Here is a 22,136-nt window from a genome sequence, read left to right on the forward strand (position 1 = left end):
GCATGGCAGTGAAGATTTTATAACTAAAATAATCAAATTCTCAAGAAACCTGGAAAGATAATGGTGAGATGTAGTCATGTAATAGTAATAATAATAAAATAATAATAGAATAATAAAATATAAAGTAACTGCTGTGCAAAGCTATTTTTGACTTCTGCTGCCAATTAAATCCCAAGAATTCCTGCTCAAGGTGCTACACATCAGATTGCCTGTGCTGTGTGGAGGAGTCCCTTCCAAGGTGCCCCAGCTCCAGTCGAAAGGGACATGGGCAGTCACACCACAGCAGCAAAGCTCTCCAGAGCCACGGCAGGCAGGGCAGCTCAGAAGGGCCTGGAGTGCTTTAGAATGGCTGCACACACGGGCAACTGAGCACTTCTCGGACACAATCAAAGGGAATTTATTGAAGATTTGCATTTTGTGGGCCAGACCAGACCCCTGATGCTCCTCTGCCCCTCAGATGAGAGGTACTCTACATTTTAAAAGCTGTAGATTCCATGTCTCTTCTTGGAAGCTTCAGTGGTGGAAGTTTTGACAAAACCTCTCTTGCATAAAGTGTTTTATGCAGTCCAGCTTCTCGGAGAGCGAGCTCGACACGGAGCCTGGGGTCAGAAATGACCTGTTAAAAAAACCACAGCAATGATCAATAGAAGCCAAAAGCTCCCTGAGGAGCTGCTGCCTTCCCTCATGCTCTCCATGCACACAGCCCCAAGTGCAGCACAGTCTCCAATCTCCTCCCTGATGTTCCTACAGAATCCAAGAGCTTCAAATGCCTTTATGATTTTTCTCACAGTGTCACCTTGTGCTTACATGGCAGTGCCACTTCCATTTGTCAGACTGACAATTAATCCCAGGGAAATTACTTCTTAAATTTGTCAGAAGTTTTTCAGGCAAAATTTGTAAGCCTCTTTCCAATCCCCGTTCCACGGTCCGCAGTGGGGCCGCACTGGAAGCACAAGGAGGAGGGACACGTTGCTTCCAGTGCCAGCACCACCTCCCCAGTGCCCAGAGCTGCTGGAGACCAGCACTGGGAACATGATCCACAGGCCCTGCAGCAGCGGGAAGGAGCACAGGGATGTGCTGGGCAGGGGTCACATACTGCAGCCTGAGCAGCACCAAACCTGTCTGGAGCTGAAACAGAAAGAGTGTGCTGAGAATTAAGGTATAGGACCCAAATTTTAAGTTTTGTCAGAATCCCGTACATTGATCAGATTTGGGGAATTTTAATAACCAAACAAAACTCACATCTTTCCATTATCAAACTGAGAAGCTTTAAAATGTCCTAAAATGGGAAGAGATGGACAACTTTGGCTATTGACTTTGTCAAATTTCATCTTATTCAGTGTCAAAAGAAAGCTCTTACACCACAGATTTGTACCATAGCTCTTCTCTTCTTGTAAATAACTTTCAAATTCCAGAGTGGGAATAATTGCAAATGCATTGACTGAGCAGATAGGGAACAGTGAAGGAATCAAAAGATATCAGGATGTTCCTTGAGTGCATTTGAAATTGAGGGAGCAGCCTCCTCAGCAGCCCGAGTAGGGTTAGCTCAGTTCCTGCTCCATTTCCCCAGCAGGATTCCAGCCCATTACCTGCTCTTCACTGTACGTGTGCAGCCTGAACAGGGGCTGCTGCAGCTCAAACTCCTCCTTGCTTCCAATGCCCATGCGAGCTTTTGATGCCACCGTGTCAGCCACTGCTCTGGCTGGATCTAATTTTGCAACGATGGCAACCTAAAGACACAGGAGGAAGGTAAGGATTACTGTGTCCCTGCAGAGCTAAGGCCAGGGCAGTGGTCAGCACTAACACACCCTTTGAGAACAGGATTGTCCCAGCTGCAGAGGCAGCCTGGGCACAGCAAGGACGTTTGGGGAGAAGCAGCAGCTGCAGGCTGAGCTCTCCAACAGACACTGACTGAGCTGCACTGCCCAGCCCAGGCTCTGTGAGGATCCAGCAGCCTCATAATTCTGCAATGCCCACAATTCCCACAAGTCCAGACTTCCTTCTTTTTATTCCAATGGAAACAAAGTTGTTCAGGGTGATAGTTCACAATTTTTACAGAGTTGTGTGCAACAGCATTGAGTGATATGCCCCAAATAATACAACTCTGGGTTTCTTTTTGAAGTGCATCTGCTTTAACTGTGTAATTTCCTGTGGCTAGATCAATATCAAAGACTCCCAGACACTGTATTATGACAGAGTTAATCTTTTTCATTTTTTACTTTCTTTGTGTTAAAATATTCAGATACAGGCTAATACTACTTTGGAAAAATCCAGAAAGATGTATGAGAAAAACAGCTAAAGTCAGAAGCCCAATGGCTAAGATCAGAAAAAAATTACTTTAAATTGTGTGCAATAATTTTTTTACCCATCCCTTTAATAAAATGTCATCTTTGTATTTACAGGCTGCCCAAATCCACATGCCAAATGACTCCAGTAAAGATCTTCTTCCCCTTCCCCCCCACCCATAAAAAGAATGTACATACTTTATGAAGCAGCATTTCACTAGTATGAAACAGAGAATAAATGTTGGTCAGAGAAGTAGAATGAAGTGCGAGCATCACCATCCTAGGCCAAGGCCCTTTAGAAGCATTTTCTACTCTGGCAAGAGAACTGAATCAGTGGGAAGAGCTCAACAGACCACAACTACCAACCAGCTTCTTTGGAGGAAAAAACAAGGAGATCACATACAGAAATGTAAATTAAGGCAAAATTACTCTTTCAAAAGTCATCAGTAGAAAAAAATAACCCTAGCACTACTTTTACCATGATATTAGTAAGCATTAGTAAGCATTTTATGGGTGTCTGTCTAAAAGTAATGTGCAAAAGACACATGTTCAGAGACTCAAATATCTCTGAAGTCATCCAAGGTGTGCAAGTTTTCAGAATTTAAAAAGAATACAAATAACTCATAAATCTTGCCTAAGATTTAAGGCAGACTTAAGGTTATTAAAACAAACAAAACCCAGAAAAAATCACAGAAAAAATATCACATCCAACCCGGAAAAAAAACCTTCTCTATCTCCTCTAAGATATCAGCAGCTCCTCCAGTACAATTTAATGACATAATGTTCCTGTTGTCAGAGCTGAAAGTTCATAGGATTTATACAAGAGGAGAGAACTCCTGTTAGTCAGCCCTGAAGTGCCTTTTACCTCGTTCATTTATTTGCTTTTGAGAGATTGCTGCTTTTCCCCGTGCCTGCCCTGGCAGGCTGTGTTGGTGGCAGAGTGGAAGCCCTGCGGGCAGGGCCCAGCTCACCCGCTGCCGCAGCGCTTCCAGGCGCTTCTCCTTCTCCTGCTGCTGCCGGGCCTGGAGCAGGGCCAGCTCCTTCTTCTCCAGCAGCCGCTGCTCCAGCAGGGCTCGTCGGACCTGCACCCTGTGAGCACAGGGAAACGCTCTGCACGCCACTGCCACATCTCCCACAGCGCTCCCAGCTCCCCTGGACGCTCCGGACCGTGCCGTGCCGCTCCATCCAAACACTCACAGAGCCAAAGCGGCTTCTTCCCTTCAATGTGCTCTTTTGGGGGCAGGTTCTTGGTTTGGGTTTTTGGGGAGGGGAGCTGTTCTTTGTTGCTTTTTGATTTGTTTCTCGGTGGGTTTTGGTTGGTCAGTCGTTCTTTAAAACAACTTGGCTAACCTTTCAGATTCCATGTCTAGACTGCAGATTTTCTCTAGCATGCTTTATATAGCCCTGGTACTCTTTTTTTCTCCCCCATTTGCTTTGCCAAGAAGAAATGTTCTCTCACATCTGTGTATGGCAGAAGAAATCTTTCCTATAACCCTTTCCATTAAAAGAAACACCTCACTCCCAGTCTTGTCAATGGAAAAAGAAAAAAAAGCTTGAGACTTACACCCTTCTTCCAAAGGATAAAGCTGGAGGTTCACATCAGAGACTCCAGAACTTTACCCATAGCACTACTGTGCTGCTCCACCTTTCACTGCAGGCATTTTTAGACTATTGTGGAGAGTGTTCCTTATGGAGCTATAGATATTTGTTGGGATGTTGCTTTTAGTACTTCTGCAGGAGTTGCCAATGCCATGCTTTGCATTTGGAGAATTACCCTCCTTCTGCCCTTCAAATTTGAACTTGTCTTTAGAGAAATTGAGACAAGACAGCTGCATCAACTACAATAAAACATGTATTGTTATTTTCTTACTCTCCAAATTTTAGTAAGCTCAAAGGAGTATATAATTTGTGCTGTAAACTGCAACAATCAGAACTAAACCTACAGTTCAGCTGCTGGCTAGCTTTCACTTGCCCCTCAAACAAACCAAACCTGATTATAAATCATTATGCAAAGTAAAATATAGGAGGTCTTACTACTCAGCTACATTTTATGACAGTTTAGTGCTTACAATAATCTGAAATTTTGATGGATGTGAATTAATTCAAACTGAAGTAAATTGCATCTAAGATACAGTCACCTAGGATGCAACCTTACAGTTTGCATATATAGTTTGAAGCATTTGCCAAACAGGAAGAAAAAAAATGTACTTATCCTTAATTTATTTTTAAAAAGAAAGACAAGATATCAAAGTAAATTAGATTATATGAAGATCCTATTGATACTATAGGTATTCACATTTAATTTCTTTTACCTTTCTCTGTCTTTAGCTGCTTGTTCAGCCATTAATTTTCTCAGCTTCTCCAGATGTTGTAGATCTCTTTCCTCCTGTTCTTGCCACTTGAGCTCTTTCTCAGCCCAATATTTTTTCAGCTACAGTTTGAACAAATACAGCAAACAAATTAACACTCATTCCAAAGCCCAGGCAGTGAGAACAAAGCAAATAAGAAAAGCATTAAGTTAGAGGTTCCAATTTTGATCCTCTTAGAATAAAATTTCTATTTTAGAGCACTACAAGCTAACAGAATAGTTACTAGGAAGGCAAGAGGGTGTGAAGCCCCCACAACAAAAATAGTAAAATCAGACAGTGAACACTAATTTGAATATATTTTTCCATCACAATCTGAAGACTACCACTTCCATTCTGCTTGCATTCCCCAGAAAAGCAGCTGCAGTACAAGGTTATCAGCCCTTTTAAGGATTTAGGATGTAAAATACTCCAATGAAACTGTGACTGCTGACCCCAAAACACCTGCTATTCCATAGGTCTGCTCTGTATAGACATTACACACAGCAAGAGAAAAGTTTGCACAACCAGAATATTTAGAGATAAAATGAATATTGGTGGTGTTGGGTCAGCACTGCCTCCCTAAGCTTCCTTCCCCGTGGTTTCAGAGCCACCTGCCACTACAAACACCATGTGTACAAAGGCAAATGCACAGAACGAGCTGGAACAAAAAGAGAAGCAGCAGCAAAGCTACTCGTGACCTAAGCTACAAACCCTCCCTAAGTGTCCCTCCGTGCCACTGGACTCAGAGGTAAAATCTCCGTGAAACAGCCACACGGATTTTTGCCATCACTGAAGGAAAAAGGCCAACACAAACACAGCTTGATTTTCTAAAAATGCACTACAGTGCATTTCTGAGTTTCTATGAAGTTGCATCCAAGCCATTTCCAAGGTGTCAGCACACAAGCCCTGGCACGCTGTCCCCGGGGTGTCCCTGCAGCCGCATGCTGTGCTGCAGGTGCTGCGCTGCCGGGCTCCCCTGCTGCATTGCAGCACCCAGCTGCAGCACTGGCAGCTGTCTGAGGCTGCTGAGCTGCTGCAAGCGCAGAGCTGTGCACTCACACCCTGCCGTGCCCCTGTGCTTGTTTTGGGACAGACACTGACTTGCTGAGGCTTTCTTTCCTAAGCCATGCAGTAGGGTAACATACCTGGTGTGTCAGATCAGGCAGCTTTAGAGCTGACCTAAGCAGCACCTGACTAACCACTTGCCCATCCCTGCATCAATACACAGTACTTCACAAGAATACATGTGCTATGAGATCAGTTACAAATTTTAGAAGCAATGGTACACACTAATATATGCAAAAATGTATAAAAGTTTCTCATACTTTCTCTTTATCCTGAGCTCTACGAATGGTTTCCTGTTCTCTCTGTAGCCTTTCTCTCTCATCTTCCTTTTCTTTTCTTCTGGCAGCTACAGCAGCTTCTAATTTAGCAGCTTCTTCCTGCTGTGCTTTCCACTGTAGAACCTGGAAGAGCCAGTTGAAGAGACAGTCCTGCAGCAGACTGTGTAACACTGATCCTGCAAAGCTGAGACTGGGAAGGAAACTCATGTAATCTGCTTACAAAGTAAGATTTATAATCTTATCAACAACACAACCATTTAGCAAGCACCACCTTTCTGCATGTTCATGTGCAGTTCCCAACTGATGGCATAATATGCAATAAAATCCCATATGAAGAGGTTTTAGGCAAAATTGCTAAAACCATCTCAGTAATTCACATCTCCCTTCAGCACTTAGAACCTATGAAGGGCAGGAGACCGAGAGTGCCAGGGCAGAGCCCACTCGCAGCCTTTAGCACAGGCACCCTTGTCCCAGCGCCTTGCCTCCACGCAGGGCTCGCTCCTTTGGCTGCCAGCTGCAGCTGGTGCACCCCAGTGTGGGAGCCCCTGGCCAGAGCCCACGGGGTGCTGCACGCCTGGCACCCCGCTCCCCTGGGCTGGAGAGGCACTGCTGCCTGTCCCCATAGCTGCCAGGGACAGCGGCTCCTCCGCAGTGTCCCAGCCAGGGTGGGACTGGCCTCGCTGCTGTCACCAGCAGTAGTGTGCTCATCTCTTGCACGCTGCTTTCTGCAGGATTAATGATGTCTCCTTTTTGTTGGCTTGCCAGTTCTTTTTGTAATGGATTTGTCAAGCACTAACAGAACTCTGCATTCCTTTAAGGAACAAGCGTTGAAGCCATTTTTCAGCTGGTTTTCTACACTACAGCACTTTAATACAAAGATATTAAAATGCTTATCATTTATCCACCTTTACTGCATTTCACTGGCTGTGTCCGCAGATTATTTATTCTTCTGGTAGTGCTTATAAAAGATGTTCTGTTTAGAAATCCAGCACTCCCCATGGTCCAAGGTCCTCGGAGCTGCATCTCTGAATGATGCCATGCTTGCCCTGCTTCTTGCTAAAACAGCAATTATACTTTTTTCTTTGCAATACACTGAACAATGTTGTGACTTCTCCTGGAGTGCAGGCAAAGTGATAACATGAAAACAACCTGAAAATACAGAAGTTGCAAAGAGAACAGAGCCGGGCTCTTACAGAGGTGCCCAGTGACAGGAAGGAAAACTCCAGGCACAGAATGAAACAGCTGAAATTCCAGTGCATTCACCACTTCCCTACTGAGGCAGGATGAGCTCTACATGTTGGCCAGGGAGGCTGTGGGGCTGTTTCAGCCTGGACTCAACACGGTCCTGGGTCACCAGCTGTACCTGACGCTGCTTGGGCAGGGGTGACCTCGGGGTCTGGAGAGGCCCCTCAGCACCCCAGCCCAGCTTCCCACACACTTGGAGCTTGTGACACCAGGGCTGTGCAAATTGAAATCTTCACGGAGCGATTTTGCCAGCAGCCTGCTCATGCAGTTTAATGGTTTAAGAATCTAAAATAAAATGCTAAATTGTTTCAGTTACCCTTCACTTGCCAGGCTAATGAGCTCAAAAAGGAATGCTTTGAAAATTAATCAGAAGAACATGCAATCCTTTCTACCTTGCTTTTGAAACAGACTGAAGCAAAGCCATATATAGAAAGATTTAAAATCTAGCAACAAGCAGTGAATGAAATCTGCTAAAAGCGTACTCAGATTGGAGCTGGGATAAGCTGCAGGAGCATTTGAAGGAGCTTTAAACTTCTGTAATAACATTACAGATTTTCTCAACTGATATGAGGTAAGAGTCAGATTATGTAACAAAAAAATTGCTTTTTGTAAGCCTGGATTTCCCTACATCCTGCTTCCCACTCTTTCAAATGCTCTCCAATACCAAGGTCAATGCCACCAGTGCAGTTCATGATGCAGCTTCAGTTCCCCCATGTCTGAGAACTCTCCTGATCCTCTAGTGGTCTTCTCTGGATATTCATTTATCTCTTAACCAGGGACCTGTTTGGTTGTTTGATTGCAGCCATTAGTATGGCCAGACCATAAATTGGTCTCAACAAGAACTGCATTTCCCTGATACTTCAGGGGAAGCAGTGCCTGGAAATGCCCCTGGAGAACAGAGCAAACCCTGCAGGGAGTGTGGGACGATGACAACTGACTGAAGGAAGCAAATCTCACCAAAGCAGTGAGCAGACACAGACACTAACCTGTCCTGAAATCATCTCGAGCCCCCCTATCAATTAATTTTATTAGCAGCAGTTTGTGAGGTGTATGTGACACCCCAGCCCTGTGACACACCGTGATCACTGTCCTGGGTTGTTTCCTCACAGCGCTTTGGTTACAGCCTTTTGATCCCAGAAATCAATATTGGGGCACAACCTCCATTTCTGACAGGTTATGTACAAACAAGTGAGCATAACCAAGCATCAATTCAGAACTCACTAGGCTGACAAAGCATGAATCACACAGCAGTGTTCCCCAGACAGAAGTGATAGGCCAATAACTCTGTGTGTATCTTCTCTCCTGCAGTGCTCCCTACTCTGCCCTAAATCTCTACTAACACATATACTTCCTCAGGGTGTAGATCATGCTTTCCATTTTTTAAACTTAATTCTGAATCTACTTTTTCATTCTTTAGTTAGGATTTTAAATGTATGAGCCTAAGGCAAATCAGGAAAATGGATAACAAGGATACCAGAGGAGAGTTTCACTGTACCATACTTGTTCACAATACCCAGTTATTATTTTCTGTACCTAGCACATGAAATTAGTTTAGACTACCCCTGCTCACTCCCGTGTTTGTCTAACCCATGCCTTTTCATTAGGGCAAAAGAAGAATAATTTCCTTTAAAAAAATTTATAATTGTGACAAAAAAGGACATATTTGCAACAACCTCCCCACACCAAAAAAAAAATAAAAAAAAAAAATAAAAAATCCCATAAAAAAAAACAAACAAAAAAACCCCCCAACATTGGTAAAAGCCAGAAAACAATGCTTGCAAAATATGTAGAAAATGTGACTACAATTCTATAGGCTGGCCTTATGCCATGGCTTTTCCCAGAAGAAGAGTTGAAATCATATAGGAAAAAATGTTCTTAATGGAACAGAGGCAGAGAGAAGTGTAAGAAGTAACAAAACTTCAACATTAACCAGGTGACTCAAATAGCAGTATATTTCACTTTTTAAACTACGTTTGAACATTAAAATGCTCTGTGCTCAAGAGCAGTTCTGTTCTCACGGCCCCACAGCACTTTGTGCACCAGGCAGGGGAATTCACACCCAGAAGAGCTGGCAGGGAGGCTCCCAAAGCTGTCCTGTCCGTGTGGTGCCGGGTTAAAGGCGAGGCTCTGGGCTCTGGCTGGTGGTGGCACAGAGCAGACAGGCTCAGCTGCCCCTCCTGCTCCTCGCAGCCCCACGTCCTGGGCGTGAAACACGGCACCAGGGCTCTGCAGGGAGCATCTCCTGCCTTCCAGTGTTCTGCTGGGAAAAGTGACCACCTGATGCTGCTTTGCCTGCATTCCTACAACTGAAGTGAGCCAAGAAACCTGCTGCGTTCATCGGCTTTTATCTCCAGAGGCAGCGTCATGCAGGGCTGCAGAACAAAAAACCTCCCAAACAATAATTCTGTTTCACTACAGCAGCACTCGGGGACCACAGACTGCACAAAAAAAATAAATTAATGTGTTCTTGATTGCATTCTTCCATTCCTATGAGTTCAAAATCAGAAGGGTCTATTTTACTGTGTCAACAGTAAATGTTTTATTTAAATATTAAAAAAAAATCCTAGTAGTTAAACTAATACTGAAAATACACTGACACCTGGCTCTCCCATTGCCTGTTCCACAAAACAGTTTTCATTTTAGTAGTACAAGCACTGCCAACATTAAGTTCTGAAAGTTTCTAATTACAATTGGCATTTCAAGTACATTTCACAGTTCGTGTATTATTAGAGGAGGTTTTGCCAAGTGGATTATTAAATTGCTGTGCTGAACAGAATGAATACACACCTTTTTTCAGTTCATTATTTCAATATTGCGTATTACAATAATGTAAAGTACACTACAAACTAATTAAAGTAATAAATTAGTTCTTTCACTCTAACATCTGAATAGCAATAATGTGTTTACCATTCACCTAATGTTACAGATACAACTCTTTTAAAGACAAAACAATGCACAATAGCACAGCACCACTTGTGCTATTGTGACTTGTTACAAACAGACCTTGAGGCTGCCTATGGTGACACAAGAGGTGGCATCAAGCTCCTCAGCTGGGTACCCAGGGCAGCTGTGAGGAGGGAAAGGTCAAGCAGGGGCAACATCAGCCTTTGGAAACCGAGGAAAACGCACACGAGGAACCAAAAGGATGTAAAATCCTGGGAGGAGCAGTGTCAGGAATGATTACCCAGAGCTCAGCTCACTCTGTGCCACACAGACATACTAAGCTTCTGGAATCCAAATTCTAAGCAAAAATTCCCAACAGTTGTGTGATAAAGCCGGCACTGTTTGTAATGACTGAAGGCATAAAGGGAAAATCCTCTGAGATCCCCACTCTGATGTTTTCTAGCTCACTTTTTCAACCTTATAAAATGACACAATCTAAATACTCTTCTAGAGTGTCCTAGAGTTTTATTAATCTCTGAATCACTCCTGCTTATCTTTCCTTATTTATACTATGGTTTGCAAGTCTTCAGGTTGTGCACAACTGATTCTACAAATCCCTGGGAAAATATTTAGAGGGTCTCTTCAAGAAAAATAACTTCACAAGTGAAGATTCTATATGGTAGAAGAAACCACAAAAAAGAAGAACCACAAAATTTGGCTAGCCATGGAAGCCCAGAGCCAATGTGTTCATGGGGGGATCACAGGAACACAACAGCTGCAGGTCAGGGCTGCATGCTCACAAACAGCAAAATGGGATTATGAAACAACTAGAGATTCAAATACTATTTAAAGGAGTTCAGTATTTTTAAAGTCCCATGCATGAAAAAAGAAAACACGCAATGTGTCTCCCCACACTTGTCCCACAGCTCCCAGAGGTTGCTGTATAAAGCAGGTGGGAGATCCACAAAGCACGTGGCACATTTGCCAGCAGGGCCAGCCCGAGCTCAGTGTCAGGCTGTGCGTGCAGGTGCACCAGAAATCAGCACAGGTACCAATAACATTGCTGCTGGGTGGCAAAGCTCCATGCTGGGCTGCTGAAGGTACCCTTGCAGCACACAACAAATCCAGCAGTGTTCAGGCAGTCCAGGCAGTGGCTGACAACAGGAAATAAGCCCTGGACAGGATGAGCACTGTGTTGTACGAGACCCAGCATCAGCTGCCTTCCCACAGCCCTGCTCAGTCATCTCTGACTCTCTAGGGCTGCTTACATTGTGCTCAGCAGAGAGAGGAAGCTGGGAACCAAGCGAGTCCAAAAGCACATTGAGAAATGTGCATGTTCAGATAACCACAGTGATCCTCTCCAAAAACCAGCTCTAGGTCTCTCCTCTCCTTCCCAACCTCCCTGCGTCACCACCATCTCCTCTGCTCAGGGTCTTGCTGAATATAGAATTGAGAGTTATCCCATTTATGGCAAGTCAGAGATACCTCTTGATTCTTCCAGATGGAAGCCACAAGGCACAGAGAGGGAAAAATGCCTCTTGATTGCAAATTTGGATTTAAACCACGTCACCTATGACATTTTTTCTTCACATTTTTAAAATAAGGGCTGCAGCCTCAGAGCAAGTGATAACCAAAGGAATTCTGTTTGCAGAGAAAAGGCCATTTTAGAGCTATGCCTTTCTAGTGTGTTCTGAAAAAGAAAAAAAAAGCAAAGCAGATGTAAAAAGTGATTAAGTGATAAGCAGTTACATGCTGAAGAAATAGCAGGATTGTAACATCAGCCCTTCAGTAAGGATATTGCTCTCAGTCCAGTTCCTAATGGACACATCATCTAACAAGGAACATGATTTTTTTAAATTTGGCAAACTTTTTATTTCCCCACACAAGGTCATTGCTTTCTATGTCCTCTAGAAGTGGCCAAACCAAGATCACTACAAGATTAACATGGAAAGCTCGTTAAAAGGTGGCTTTCATTGCCAGCAGTGCAGCCTCTTTACTTGCAGGATAGCTCAGTCATACAGACTTCAGATGGAAGCAGCACATGCTGCTCTGTGTCTCCTGCCTGAGAAAATCCCTGCCATTCTGAGATGCACAAAAAAAGAAAATCTTTTTGAGAAAATGGGTGGGAAACATAGAAGAAAAAAAACCTTAAAGACCCAGTCTCCCATAGAAAAGTAAGGATTCAGTCAATTTCTCTCAAGAGTAATAGAAGTTAAACACATAAATCCCACTTGTGTTAATGGGATAATAAATCCTTGGATTAAAATATTTTACAAATTAAACAGGACTGTAGAAGTCTGTGTTACAAACCTAACCATTTTTTTAAGTCACTAGCTGAATGGAAATGTCTATCCAGCAACTACTAAAAAGTTGTGGAATCTTGTCAAAAACAAGAGGGTTTTTTCAAACACACTTGCATTCACCCCCAGTTTCTCAATCCAAACTCCAGTTGAACTGCTCAAGCTTTTCCCTGTGTGCCAGGACTAGGAAGAAGGTGAGGGATGGATGTGTGGCCGTTCCCACCTGCAGGACAGCGTGACCCTGCCAGGACCTGCAGGGTCCCAGCCTGGCGGGCTGCGGCGCCGCGCACGGCGTTTGGAGTGGTGGGAAAAATGGGATTTGGGAACTCTGAGCCTGCTGGCAGCAGATGCCAACGTGCAGGAGCCCCAGCAGCTGTGGACACCCAGCACTCCCAGCACAGGCACTGGGGACAGTTCTGCGCCCTGCCGGGGGCACCCCACAGATTCCCGCGTCTCAGGGTAGGACTTTGGAAGTCACAAGCAAATTGTGCCCCAAAAAAGCTGACATTTCCAAGGAAACTGGGATGTATAGGAGACCTGCTACTGATGTGTAATTGTATTAACTGATAATAATAAAAAAACGACTTGCACTGTTCAAAGCCACCACACACTGAAATATAAAATATTAATGGTGTTATTTCTGGAAACACAATAAGAATAGGAAGGGTATGTGTGTATTCCTAAATGCAAAGCTAATGAGATGGGTGCCTCAGGGTGTGAATACTAGAGCTTAATAAAGGGAAAAAAGTAAAGTGTATATTAAGAACAGATCCTTGGAGTCTGAAATATTACAGGGCAGGGGGAGTTCATCCAAACAATATGAAAAACCCATCATTTTCTAAATTTAGAGAGTGCTTCTTCATAAGCATGGTCCGAATCATTTTCCTTTTCTCAGGTGTCAGTAACCTCCTGAACTGCCACAAAGGTCTTAAATAGCCAATATGTCAGGGACTACAGAAGGAGGTGGGAGAAGCTCAGATTTGCACAGGGCTTCCATATCATATATCCCCATCAAGCAGCAACACTCAGCAAGAGCCACTGCTGTTGACATGCTTCATTCAAATGCCGATGGCAGAGGTCCAGAGATGTCCTGCTGTCTGTGCTCCGTGGTGCAGTGCTCACAACTCTGGGGGCCATTGTATTTACAGCATCCAAAACCCATGCAAACTGAGCAGTGAATACCAACCCACGCTCCCCATGGCAGGGGCTATAGGGCAGCAGCCCCCCAAGAGCAGAGAGGAGGGTGCTCCCTCTCCCCAGGAGCACAACCAAGCTCTCCTGCCCTGGCAGAGAACTTGTCTGTGTTACAGGACAGTGTCCTGAGCCCACACACTCAGATGTGAATCCTGACATCAGCAGGTACCAACATCCTTGTTTTGTTAGCAACAAACTCCTGTGGTATTAGGTGATATGAAGACTCCAGTAACTTCCAGCTCTAAAAATCGGCACCTTTCTCTCTAAACTGCAGATTCTTCAATCCTGAAAACTTCTGAACAGCACCTGGAATCACATCCAGACTCCACAGGGTCTTGAATGACAAACAGTAAATGGTAAAAGCAAACAATTTCTGCATCTGACTGGCCTACACAAGACCTATGAGAAGAATTAGAGCAGCCTTAGAACATTTGGCAGTAAGATAATGAAGAAATAATACATTTACACTTTTGCTAATTTCAGAAGATAATTTCATTCTGCTGTGGTTTGAAAAACTGTGGAAGTTCACATCCCTGATAGATTTTTGACTGGTACTCTTGAGCAGCTTTGTGCTCCACAGGCTACCTCTAAGAGGTTAAAAAACATAAATACCAGAAAAGTGGTTAAAAGTAACTGTTTTGATCATTAACAGAATATTGTCTTCAGTTATGTAAGGGTTTAAATCTGTAAAAGGTATATGAAAGAAAAGCACTTGAGCACAACCCTCAGTCATAACCTGAGGAGGAACACCATGCACCAGTTTCAGTGAGGAAACTGGTCCCAAGGGCTGGGATCAGCACTGATAAAACTTGGGATCCAGAACAGGAGCAGTGCCTGTTCCCTGGGGCTGACAGCATGTCACATCATCTTTGCTCAAGGCAGTGTGTGAACAGTTTATTTCTCACAGCTTGTCCTTGTAGTTCCTCTCTTTTCTCATCCAGCATTATTGAGAACATCTTTCTGTTCTTGACAGCAGGAATGTCAACATTTTATTAATATGTGTAAATATGATATAGGCTTAAATATTCACACATGCATAACCTTAAGTAGGCTGCATTTCTATTTACAACTACTTATCTAAACTGCTTCCATTAGATTCAGAATTCTCTCTTCTAGACCCATCTGCCATCATATGGAGGAGAACTCCTGTGATCCTTTACAACTGCAAAATTTTGGTGCAGCTTTGCTTTCCTGAGGTGCTACTTTCCTCTCTGAAGATCATTCTCAGAAAACACTGTTAGCAGGAGCTGTCTGCTTGTCTAGTTATCCATCCTTGAGCAACTTGAGGTATCACTGGACAATTTCAACTAGATTTGAGAGAGAAGTGCTTGTCTCAAATGAACTCCAGATGTTAGGAGCTTTGGCAAGCCCAGCAGACAGGTAGCTGGGTTCCATCCCAGGCCAAGTGCTCCTCTGAGCAGCTGGGTTGTTTCCATGGATCTCAGAGCTCACAACTCAGGCACAGTACCCTGCAGCCCCTGGTCCCCAAAGCCTGCTGTCTGAGCCCAGTGGATCCAGCACAAAGCTGTGATGGTGTCCCTGGAGTGCAGGGACACCCTTGCTCCTGCCCAGAGCAGCTGCAGGCACACCTCACAAATACCCTGCCAGAAGATTCCAACAGGAGGCAGACAGGTCAGAAATAACAACACCATGTGATGGAACACAGGAAAATGGGGGGAAAGACTGGTGGAAGGGCAAGCAAGGCAAATGTGCAGAGACCTCAGCAGGCATGTCCCGTGGACTGTGCATGAGCTTTGTCTGACCCAAAAGACGCAATACATCAGTTCTGTGCTGACCTCAGACTGGTAAATCCAGGTTTATTAGGTCTGGATTGAAAACTTATTACTGAGTCAGAGCTGGCTCATCTTTGATGAATGTTAGATACTTGCTCACATCCATTTTGGGGAAATACTGTAGCATCTGACAGCTCTCCAGTTCACCACAAAAATGAGTAGCTATATTTAAAATTTAGGTTATTATAACTTCCTTGTATTTTCTATGTCCAACAAACAAATGGGTCAACTCAGTGGTGAATAGACAATGCTTCTGAAAAAGAAAATCATTTTTAAGTAGCTTACCACTCAAATATTTATTCTTTTAAAAAGTTTCCTTTAAAATGATCGGATTACAGTCAAAGCACTGGATATGATACCTCTGTGGAATTTATTTTAACATTCAGTTGTAATACTTCAATGCTGCTCACCTCTGATAGTCACAACATTCAAACCAGTGACTTGACTACATGCTGAATAGGGATTTTTTTTTTTTCTCCTATGTTTGCTGTCACATCCTTTCTTACAATACAGGAAAGGAGAAGGAAAGCAGTCTGCAAGATGCTTTATACAATTTGCAATACCCCTGTTAATTCCACCTAATGCTTTTCTTTTTGAAATTAATTTATCTTAGGTTCTGCCAGGATAAGAAATGCAAGAGCTGCTCTCACAAAATTCACAATGTGTTGCAAGAGATTTTAGCACTGGAGTGGGGATTAATCCTAGAGCACAAAAGGAGGGAGAGAAGAGATTTAAAGGCAGGCAGGCACACAGCTTTGTGCTGAGGAAGAAAACACCCCCTGTAAGCAGCACACACAGGAAATCCAAGTGCCCTAATGTCTATTGCTGTAGGTCTTCCCCCTAGTCTTCTTTTAAAAACATTTTATATGAAGATGGAAAATACAAGATTACAAATATTTTAAGATAGATTCAATAGAAAAATAATGTTTGGAATGCATGTAGACACCTCAAGTGAATTTGTGTTGTAATACAGCAAGTACTTCAAACTCCAGCTGTGAGGCAGCACCTCCTAATCCTCTGAAAAGATCACTCCTCGCTTCATGCCTTACCTACCTTGCAATGTGGAAAAATTTGCTTCTCTGTGTTGTTTAGGAAAAGGAATTTTACAGAGAGAGAATTTGTTTTACACAGTGCCTGCTCCAGAACCCTGGGGGGATCAGATTGCCACAGCACAAAGAACACCAGATCTGAGTGGCTCTTGATCACTCATCAAAGTGTAACCCCTCAGGGTTTGTCTTGTTTGCTTTCCCATGGCAAACAGGGATGTTAAAGGTATGTACCAGGCACATTTACTCTTTAAGAATGTACAGTGTATCCTCCCCAGCCTTATCCATTTCACATTTTATTTCCTTCAGATGGCTACCATATGGCCCTCCTGATTTATTTCACCTGAGCTTCTCGAGTTGTTCCAAAGTCCCCCCTTAGGGACTCTGATTTCTGTTCAGGACACACATTGATCTTTTGTGAGATGGAACACGGAATAAAAATTCAAAAGTCCTTTCCCCAAGTAAAAACTGCTATAAATATTAATTTAACTTCTCTGTTGCTTTACTTTTTAATTATCCCTCCCTGTCAGTCACAAGGCCTAGAGTCTCACCAAGGACATAGGTGCTTTTAGTGGATTTAAAACTGCTTTAAATCATGTATTCTTTAGTCAGCCTGCTGCCCCTTTGACAGAGGAAAAGAACTGTATAAAAGTTGGGTGATATTGTGTGGTTTTTGCCATTACTAAACCAGTGCACAACCTGTCAGATATTACATCTCCTTCCATGTGTGTGCCATCACTTCCTTTCTCAGATGGGGTTGATATAAATGCTGTGGCTCTCTGGGAAACCTGCTGCTGTAATGAAGGAGATCTCTGTTCCTCTCAGTCAGACACAACCTCCTCACCAGCACACCCAGGGTTTACTTACAGGTAAAGCAATGTAGCAGCTACACTGCCCCTCTGGAAGGGGAGATAAGATTTCCTGCTGCAAAACTTACTGAAATGCAAAATGGTGAGTCAATCAATGGCCAAAAAGAAAAGGTAGAAGAACAACCCTAATCCCTGATTTCCAGTTCCACACTCTTTCCCTCAGAGACAGACTCACTTTTTACCCATCTCATGGATCCCTCTCAGGGTGGGTTTCACCTGTGTTAATGGTACTGGACTGAGTTCCCTTTTACCTGCCAGCAGCTGCTTTCCATGTCCAACACTCTGTAGTTGTAAAGTTCAGAAGTGTAGAAAGACAAGTCTGTAAAATGAGCTATAAATGGGCAAAATGTGAGTTTTCAAATGCATATCCCCATCAAACCAAAACAGAGCCCATGGATACATTGAGAATCATTTCTCTGAAAATGAATGAGCTCTGTACCCAACCTCAGCTTCCGCCATGCAGCCCTTTCAGTTGTGGAGCTGATCAAAACAAGGTCACAATGATATCCTCCTTTAATGAGAGAAATGTTCCTTTTTATTCCTCTTTTCTGGGGAGCAGGTGAGTTGGTTTTGCTCAAATGTTCAACGTTTTAACAAAGATCCCTTTGAAGGCCACCCTTGAAAAGTGTAGGCCTAATAGGTTTAAGTTTCAAACAGTTCCTGGAAACAAGAGGTCAGAATCCAAAAGACTTTCAGACAATGTTCAGTGCATCTGTGAGAATCTTAACCTACGTGGAGACAACAAAGTATTCCAAAACCAGCTTGTTACTTCTTGTGCGGAAGAAAAATAAAAGAAACAAAGGGAAAAAAAAAAATCACTCAGATTGACAGTTCTGGAATAATTGGCCCTTCCATCTCCGGTTGCACAGGTAAGAGACACACAGGCACTCCAGAAAGGAAGGCCTAGGTAAAAAATCACCAAACATCCCCTCAGCTCCAGAGAACCACTCCTTCCTGCCCCTGGCTCAAGGGAAGGCTGGCACAGGAGTCAGAGCAGGGTACTCCCCACTTAGTCAGGCCCAGACAGTGTCTAACCCTAAAGTGTTTAGATTCAAACCTTCCTACGCCAGACAGCCCCAGAACACAAGACAGAAGGGCTTTTGTGTTATTGCTAACTAAAAACTAGCATTGACATCAACATCCTGCCTCACAGAACAGGTTTTACTGTGCTTTCCTGCACATAGAAAACCTAAATCAAGTGTTTAGTATTTCTCTGAAAAGTGAGGGCACAGCAGAGAGAATATTGGTAAAGTGAGAATAACACATCGTGCATGCTCTCAGATGTTCATTTCTGTGCAAGTCAAAAATCACAGAGAGCAGTTCAAACAAATCTTAACATGCCTCTCATGCCCAGAAATGGGATTCCTCCTACAAACACCTTAGGCACAAACATCACAACATCTTCCTCTTGTGTCCAGCCTCCTCCCACTTTATGCTGTTCACTTACCAAAACCACACAGGTATTTTTATCTTTTTTCACCTCTTACCACAGTAAATCAGAATATTGAAAGCCTTCTATTACAAGGGCAAACAAGTTATGGGATCCATTGTTTCATGTCTTAAAAAGCATACTTAAAATTAAACAGAAGGGCAGACAGATGTCCATTATTTATCTGAGAACAGATTAGTGTTAATGTAAAAATCTTCATTTTGAATGCATCTGTTAGATACAGATTTGGTGATGGATTTATTACTGAACATACCTTTGCTTTCAGATCAGCACAGATCTCCAGCTGCTTTTGCCTGCAATCAGCCAGCACCACTTCTGCCTCATGAGCAGCAGCAGCTTCAGCAGCAGCCGCCACTGCCCTGAGGACAAAGGCTTTCCTAACCTGAACCCAGGTTAACAGCAAGACTCTGCGCCGGTTCCTGATGGACTGGTAATGATCCCAAGCCTTCTCATGAGCAACCTGAAAGAGGAAGGCATTTCAGAAAGGCTTAAAACCTATTCCTTAATGAAACTAAAATTCTAGACATTTTTGCAAGCCTGGCCTGTAATTGATTCAGTTCTTGTATCACCGACGTCCCCACGGAACGCGCAGCACAGCCCAGTGCCAGGGGTGTCACCATGTCCCACTGTCCAGGCCAGTGACACCCCCCAGCATGGCCCTCTCTGCAGCACCACAGCATCCTCCTGGCCCACTGCTCTTTGTGCAGCTGCGCTTTTGCAATGGGAATAAATGAAATACAACGTTCCCTCCCTGCCCTGAAGGACACAACGTATAAATAGGTCCTTCAATACATCTCCAGAGATATCGAGCACTTCCAGCAAGATGAGGCTTTTCCTAGCAAATTCTGATCTGCAGAGAAACGGGGCACCAATAACAGCAATTGTATAAAAGCAGTACAGGAGGAATCAGCTTCCCTTCTTTCCTAGCAGGAAATTTGAAAACAAAATCTCATTTCACCAGGCAGCACAGTGCCACCACCAGCGTCACCACCTAGCAAAAACGGGGAGTGTTTAACCCAAAATCCACTTGCTTTGGCCTAATTCAGTGAGGTTTATGAGGATATTCAAGGTTCAAGACTCTGATGGAAGCAATATCAGGTAAGGCTGATATAGTATGGTAGGTACAGAATGAGGCAATAGAGTCTTGAACCTATCTTATACCCCCAAAATATGTAGGGATGAATGAGTTTCTAGAGATGGCTGACTGCCCACAGGTGTCAAGGGGACCATTCCAGATGCTAATTCCAGGTTCTGGCAGGGGAGCAGGGGCTGCTGACTCCCCTGGTGCCTGGCTCACAGATATTCCCATCAACTCGTGGCTGGCTGAAGCTGCACATTGAGCTTCCCCACGGCCAAGCCAAGGCCTCTGGCTGAGCAGCTCCTGCAGGCAGGGCACTGCTGAGAGCTCTCCAAACACAGAGCTCTCCAAGGAGCTGCCTGGGACCAGGGCTAGTGCCTGTCCCCTGAGCACGGGGGAAGCAGGCCAGGAAGGCTCGAGGCTGCTGTTCCACACGTTTTAAGAACAGACTCTTAGCAGTGTTTTAGCATTTCCATAGTCATCATGCTAATACACATACCAAGAGAAATCAGCCCAATGGAGAATTAGGATTTTAAAATTTAGTGCTTTTAAATTTTAAATGAACCTTCAAAGAAGTAGGGGGACCCATTAATAGTGGCTGTGCTTAAAACATACCTGCATTGTCCAAAGCCCGAGACTACTCAGTCCAGGGCAAAATCTCTGAAACCCACAAGAACTTTATTTTTAGTGAAACTCTGGTTAATTATCAGTATCACTTCACTGTCATTCCTTTGCACTAGACACTCTTCAAACGCAGGGAAGTAGATGGTCTAAAAATACAGACGGAGATAAAAAAAGCCTCCTACTTTCTTTATGACATCCTGAAGTGTTCTGGCCTTGAAATGGGTTTCTCAATTAGCTGCTATGTGCTTATTCACTGTGGAGTGCGAGAGGAATCAGCAATCAATTTGAAAGCATTATGTATATAAAAATAGCCTCTCTCCTAGAGTGGGAGATAACTTTCCACTCTTCATGCTGTATATGTGCCACAGAACAATTAAATTAACTATTCCTAGACAGTGCAACAAGGCTGTACATCCTCAGGAAAAATAAAAACACCAAGAGAAGCAGAGTGGCATAACACAGCTGTAAAACTGTACAGCAGAAGCAATGCCAACAAATTAGTTTTGTGAGTTTGGCTGTAAGACTATGTGGAACTATAAAATAGTTCCAGGACTTGTTTTGAAGAGATGATAGTTTTTAAAACTCCTGCAGTTTGAAAACAAGAATGTTTCTTCTTTAGTGTGCAGAATAAAATTTATAATTAAGAAATTTTAAAATTTAAAGACTTCAATAAACATACATTCTTTGATATAACTGTTCACTACATAGTTTAAGAATTTGTAAAATTGAATGAATATGTAAACCATCACTGACCAGCTCCTGCCTGGATTTGTGGGGAAGATACCTCTGCAGCACATCCAGGTACAAAGTCCTCCTCCTCTGAAGATCACTTGGGTACTGATTGATAACAGTCTGGAAAACCCACTGATCATCTTCCTTCCAGTCACTGTTCCTACAGGAATGCAAAACAATCCATCCCAGTATAATTTAACACTGAAAAGGAGTTTGGTTCTGGACAGCCCAGCCTTGAGTGGGCTCACAGTCCTGATGGTGTAAACTGGATATTGGGTCAGAGGTGACAGAATCAGATTAATGAAATAAAGCAAACATACATTGCTTTGCTGATATGACACTTACTGTGTCATCATTTGAGTGAATTGTTCTGCTTCTAATCTGGCTTTTTATTGGGGAATGTCACTGTGTTTCTCAAACACGTCACATTAATGGAAAATCAGTGACCTCACAGGGAAAATACGGTGTGAAAAAGAACAAGATGATCAGACTCTACCACTAAGCACTGAATAAATGATCAAAAGGGAATGGATGAAGTGACAATCCTTGCATGCAGCTAAATGAGGATCCAGTTTAGCAAACTCCTAACAGCCATAAACTCATCAGAAGGGCATAAGATCCACCATGCTTTAGTGTAGGAGCTGTAGGAATCAGCTTGCACACATCTCAGAAAATGAGAGCAGCAAGAAGTAACATCCATCTGAAAGAATCCCACGGGCTGGCATGCAGTTTTACCCTCAGTCTGAACCCTTGGCCCTGAAGGGATTAATGTCAGGCTGTCACTGTCAGCATTAACACACAAGCAGCAACACTGAGTCAGAGCAAAAGGTCTCTTTGGCCCAGTGACCTGGTTTCAGAAGTGACTAAGAGCCCAGGGATAATTAAAAGAAGGCAATCATGAGACTCTACCCACCCCCCAAATTCCTGCTGCCTCCAGCAGCTGCAG

At 43.5% G+C, this 22,136-nt stretch overlaps 1 protein-coding gene across 12 annotated transcripts in view; it reads right to left on the reverse strand.

The window, feature by feature from the left end:
* Positions 1 to 376: 376 nt before the first annotated feature.
* CCDC148 (coiled-coil domain containing 148) overlaps positions 377 to 22,136 on the reverse strand; it is a 42,546-nt gene continuing 20,786 nt past the window's right edge. For 11 of the 12 annotated variants that reach the window (XM_086896446.1, XM_086896454.1, XM_086896450.1 and 8 more), the window contains 7 exons: positions 21,212 to 21,350; positions 19,010 to 19,216; positions 5,959 to 6,099; positions 4,598 to 4,716; positions 3,257 to 3,374; positions 1,590 to 1,730; positions 377 to 616 (listed from right to left, as the gene is read on the reverse strand). In XM_086896446.1, the coding sequence (XP_086752572.1) occupies positions 470 to 616; positions 1,590 to 1,730; positions 3,257 to 3,374; positions 4,598 to 4,716; positions 5,959 to 6,099; positions 19,010 to 19,216; positions 21,212 to 21,350 (1,012 nt within the window). In that variant the 3' untranslated portion in view covers positions 377 to 469. The remainder of the gene's footprint in view (positions 617 to 1,589; positions 1,731 to 3,256; positions 3,375 to 4,597; positions 4,717 to 5,958; positions 6,100 to 19,009; positions 19,217 to 21,211; positions 21,351 to 22,136) is intronic. The other variant, XR_015288901.1, reaches the window with a different exon arrangement.

Source organism: Cyanistes caeruleus, chromosome 7 (genome assembly GCF_971803275.1).
Source record: "Cyanistes caeruleus chromosome 7, bCyaCae1.hap1.1, whole genome shotgun sequence".
Taxonomy (NCBI): Eukaryota; Metazoa; Chordata; class Aves; order Passeriformes; family Paridae; genus Cyanistes; species Cyanistes caeruleus.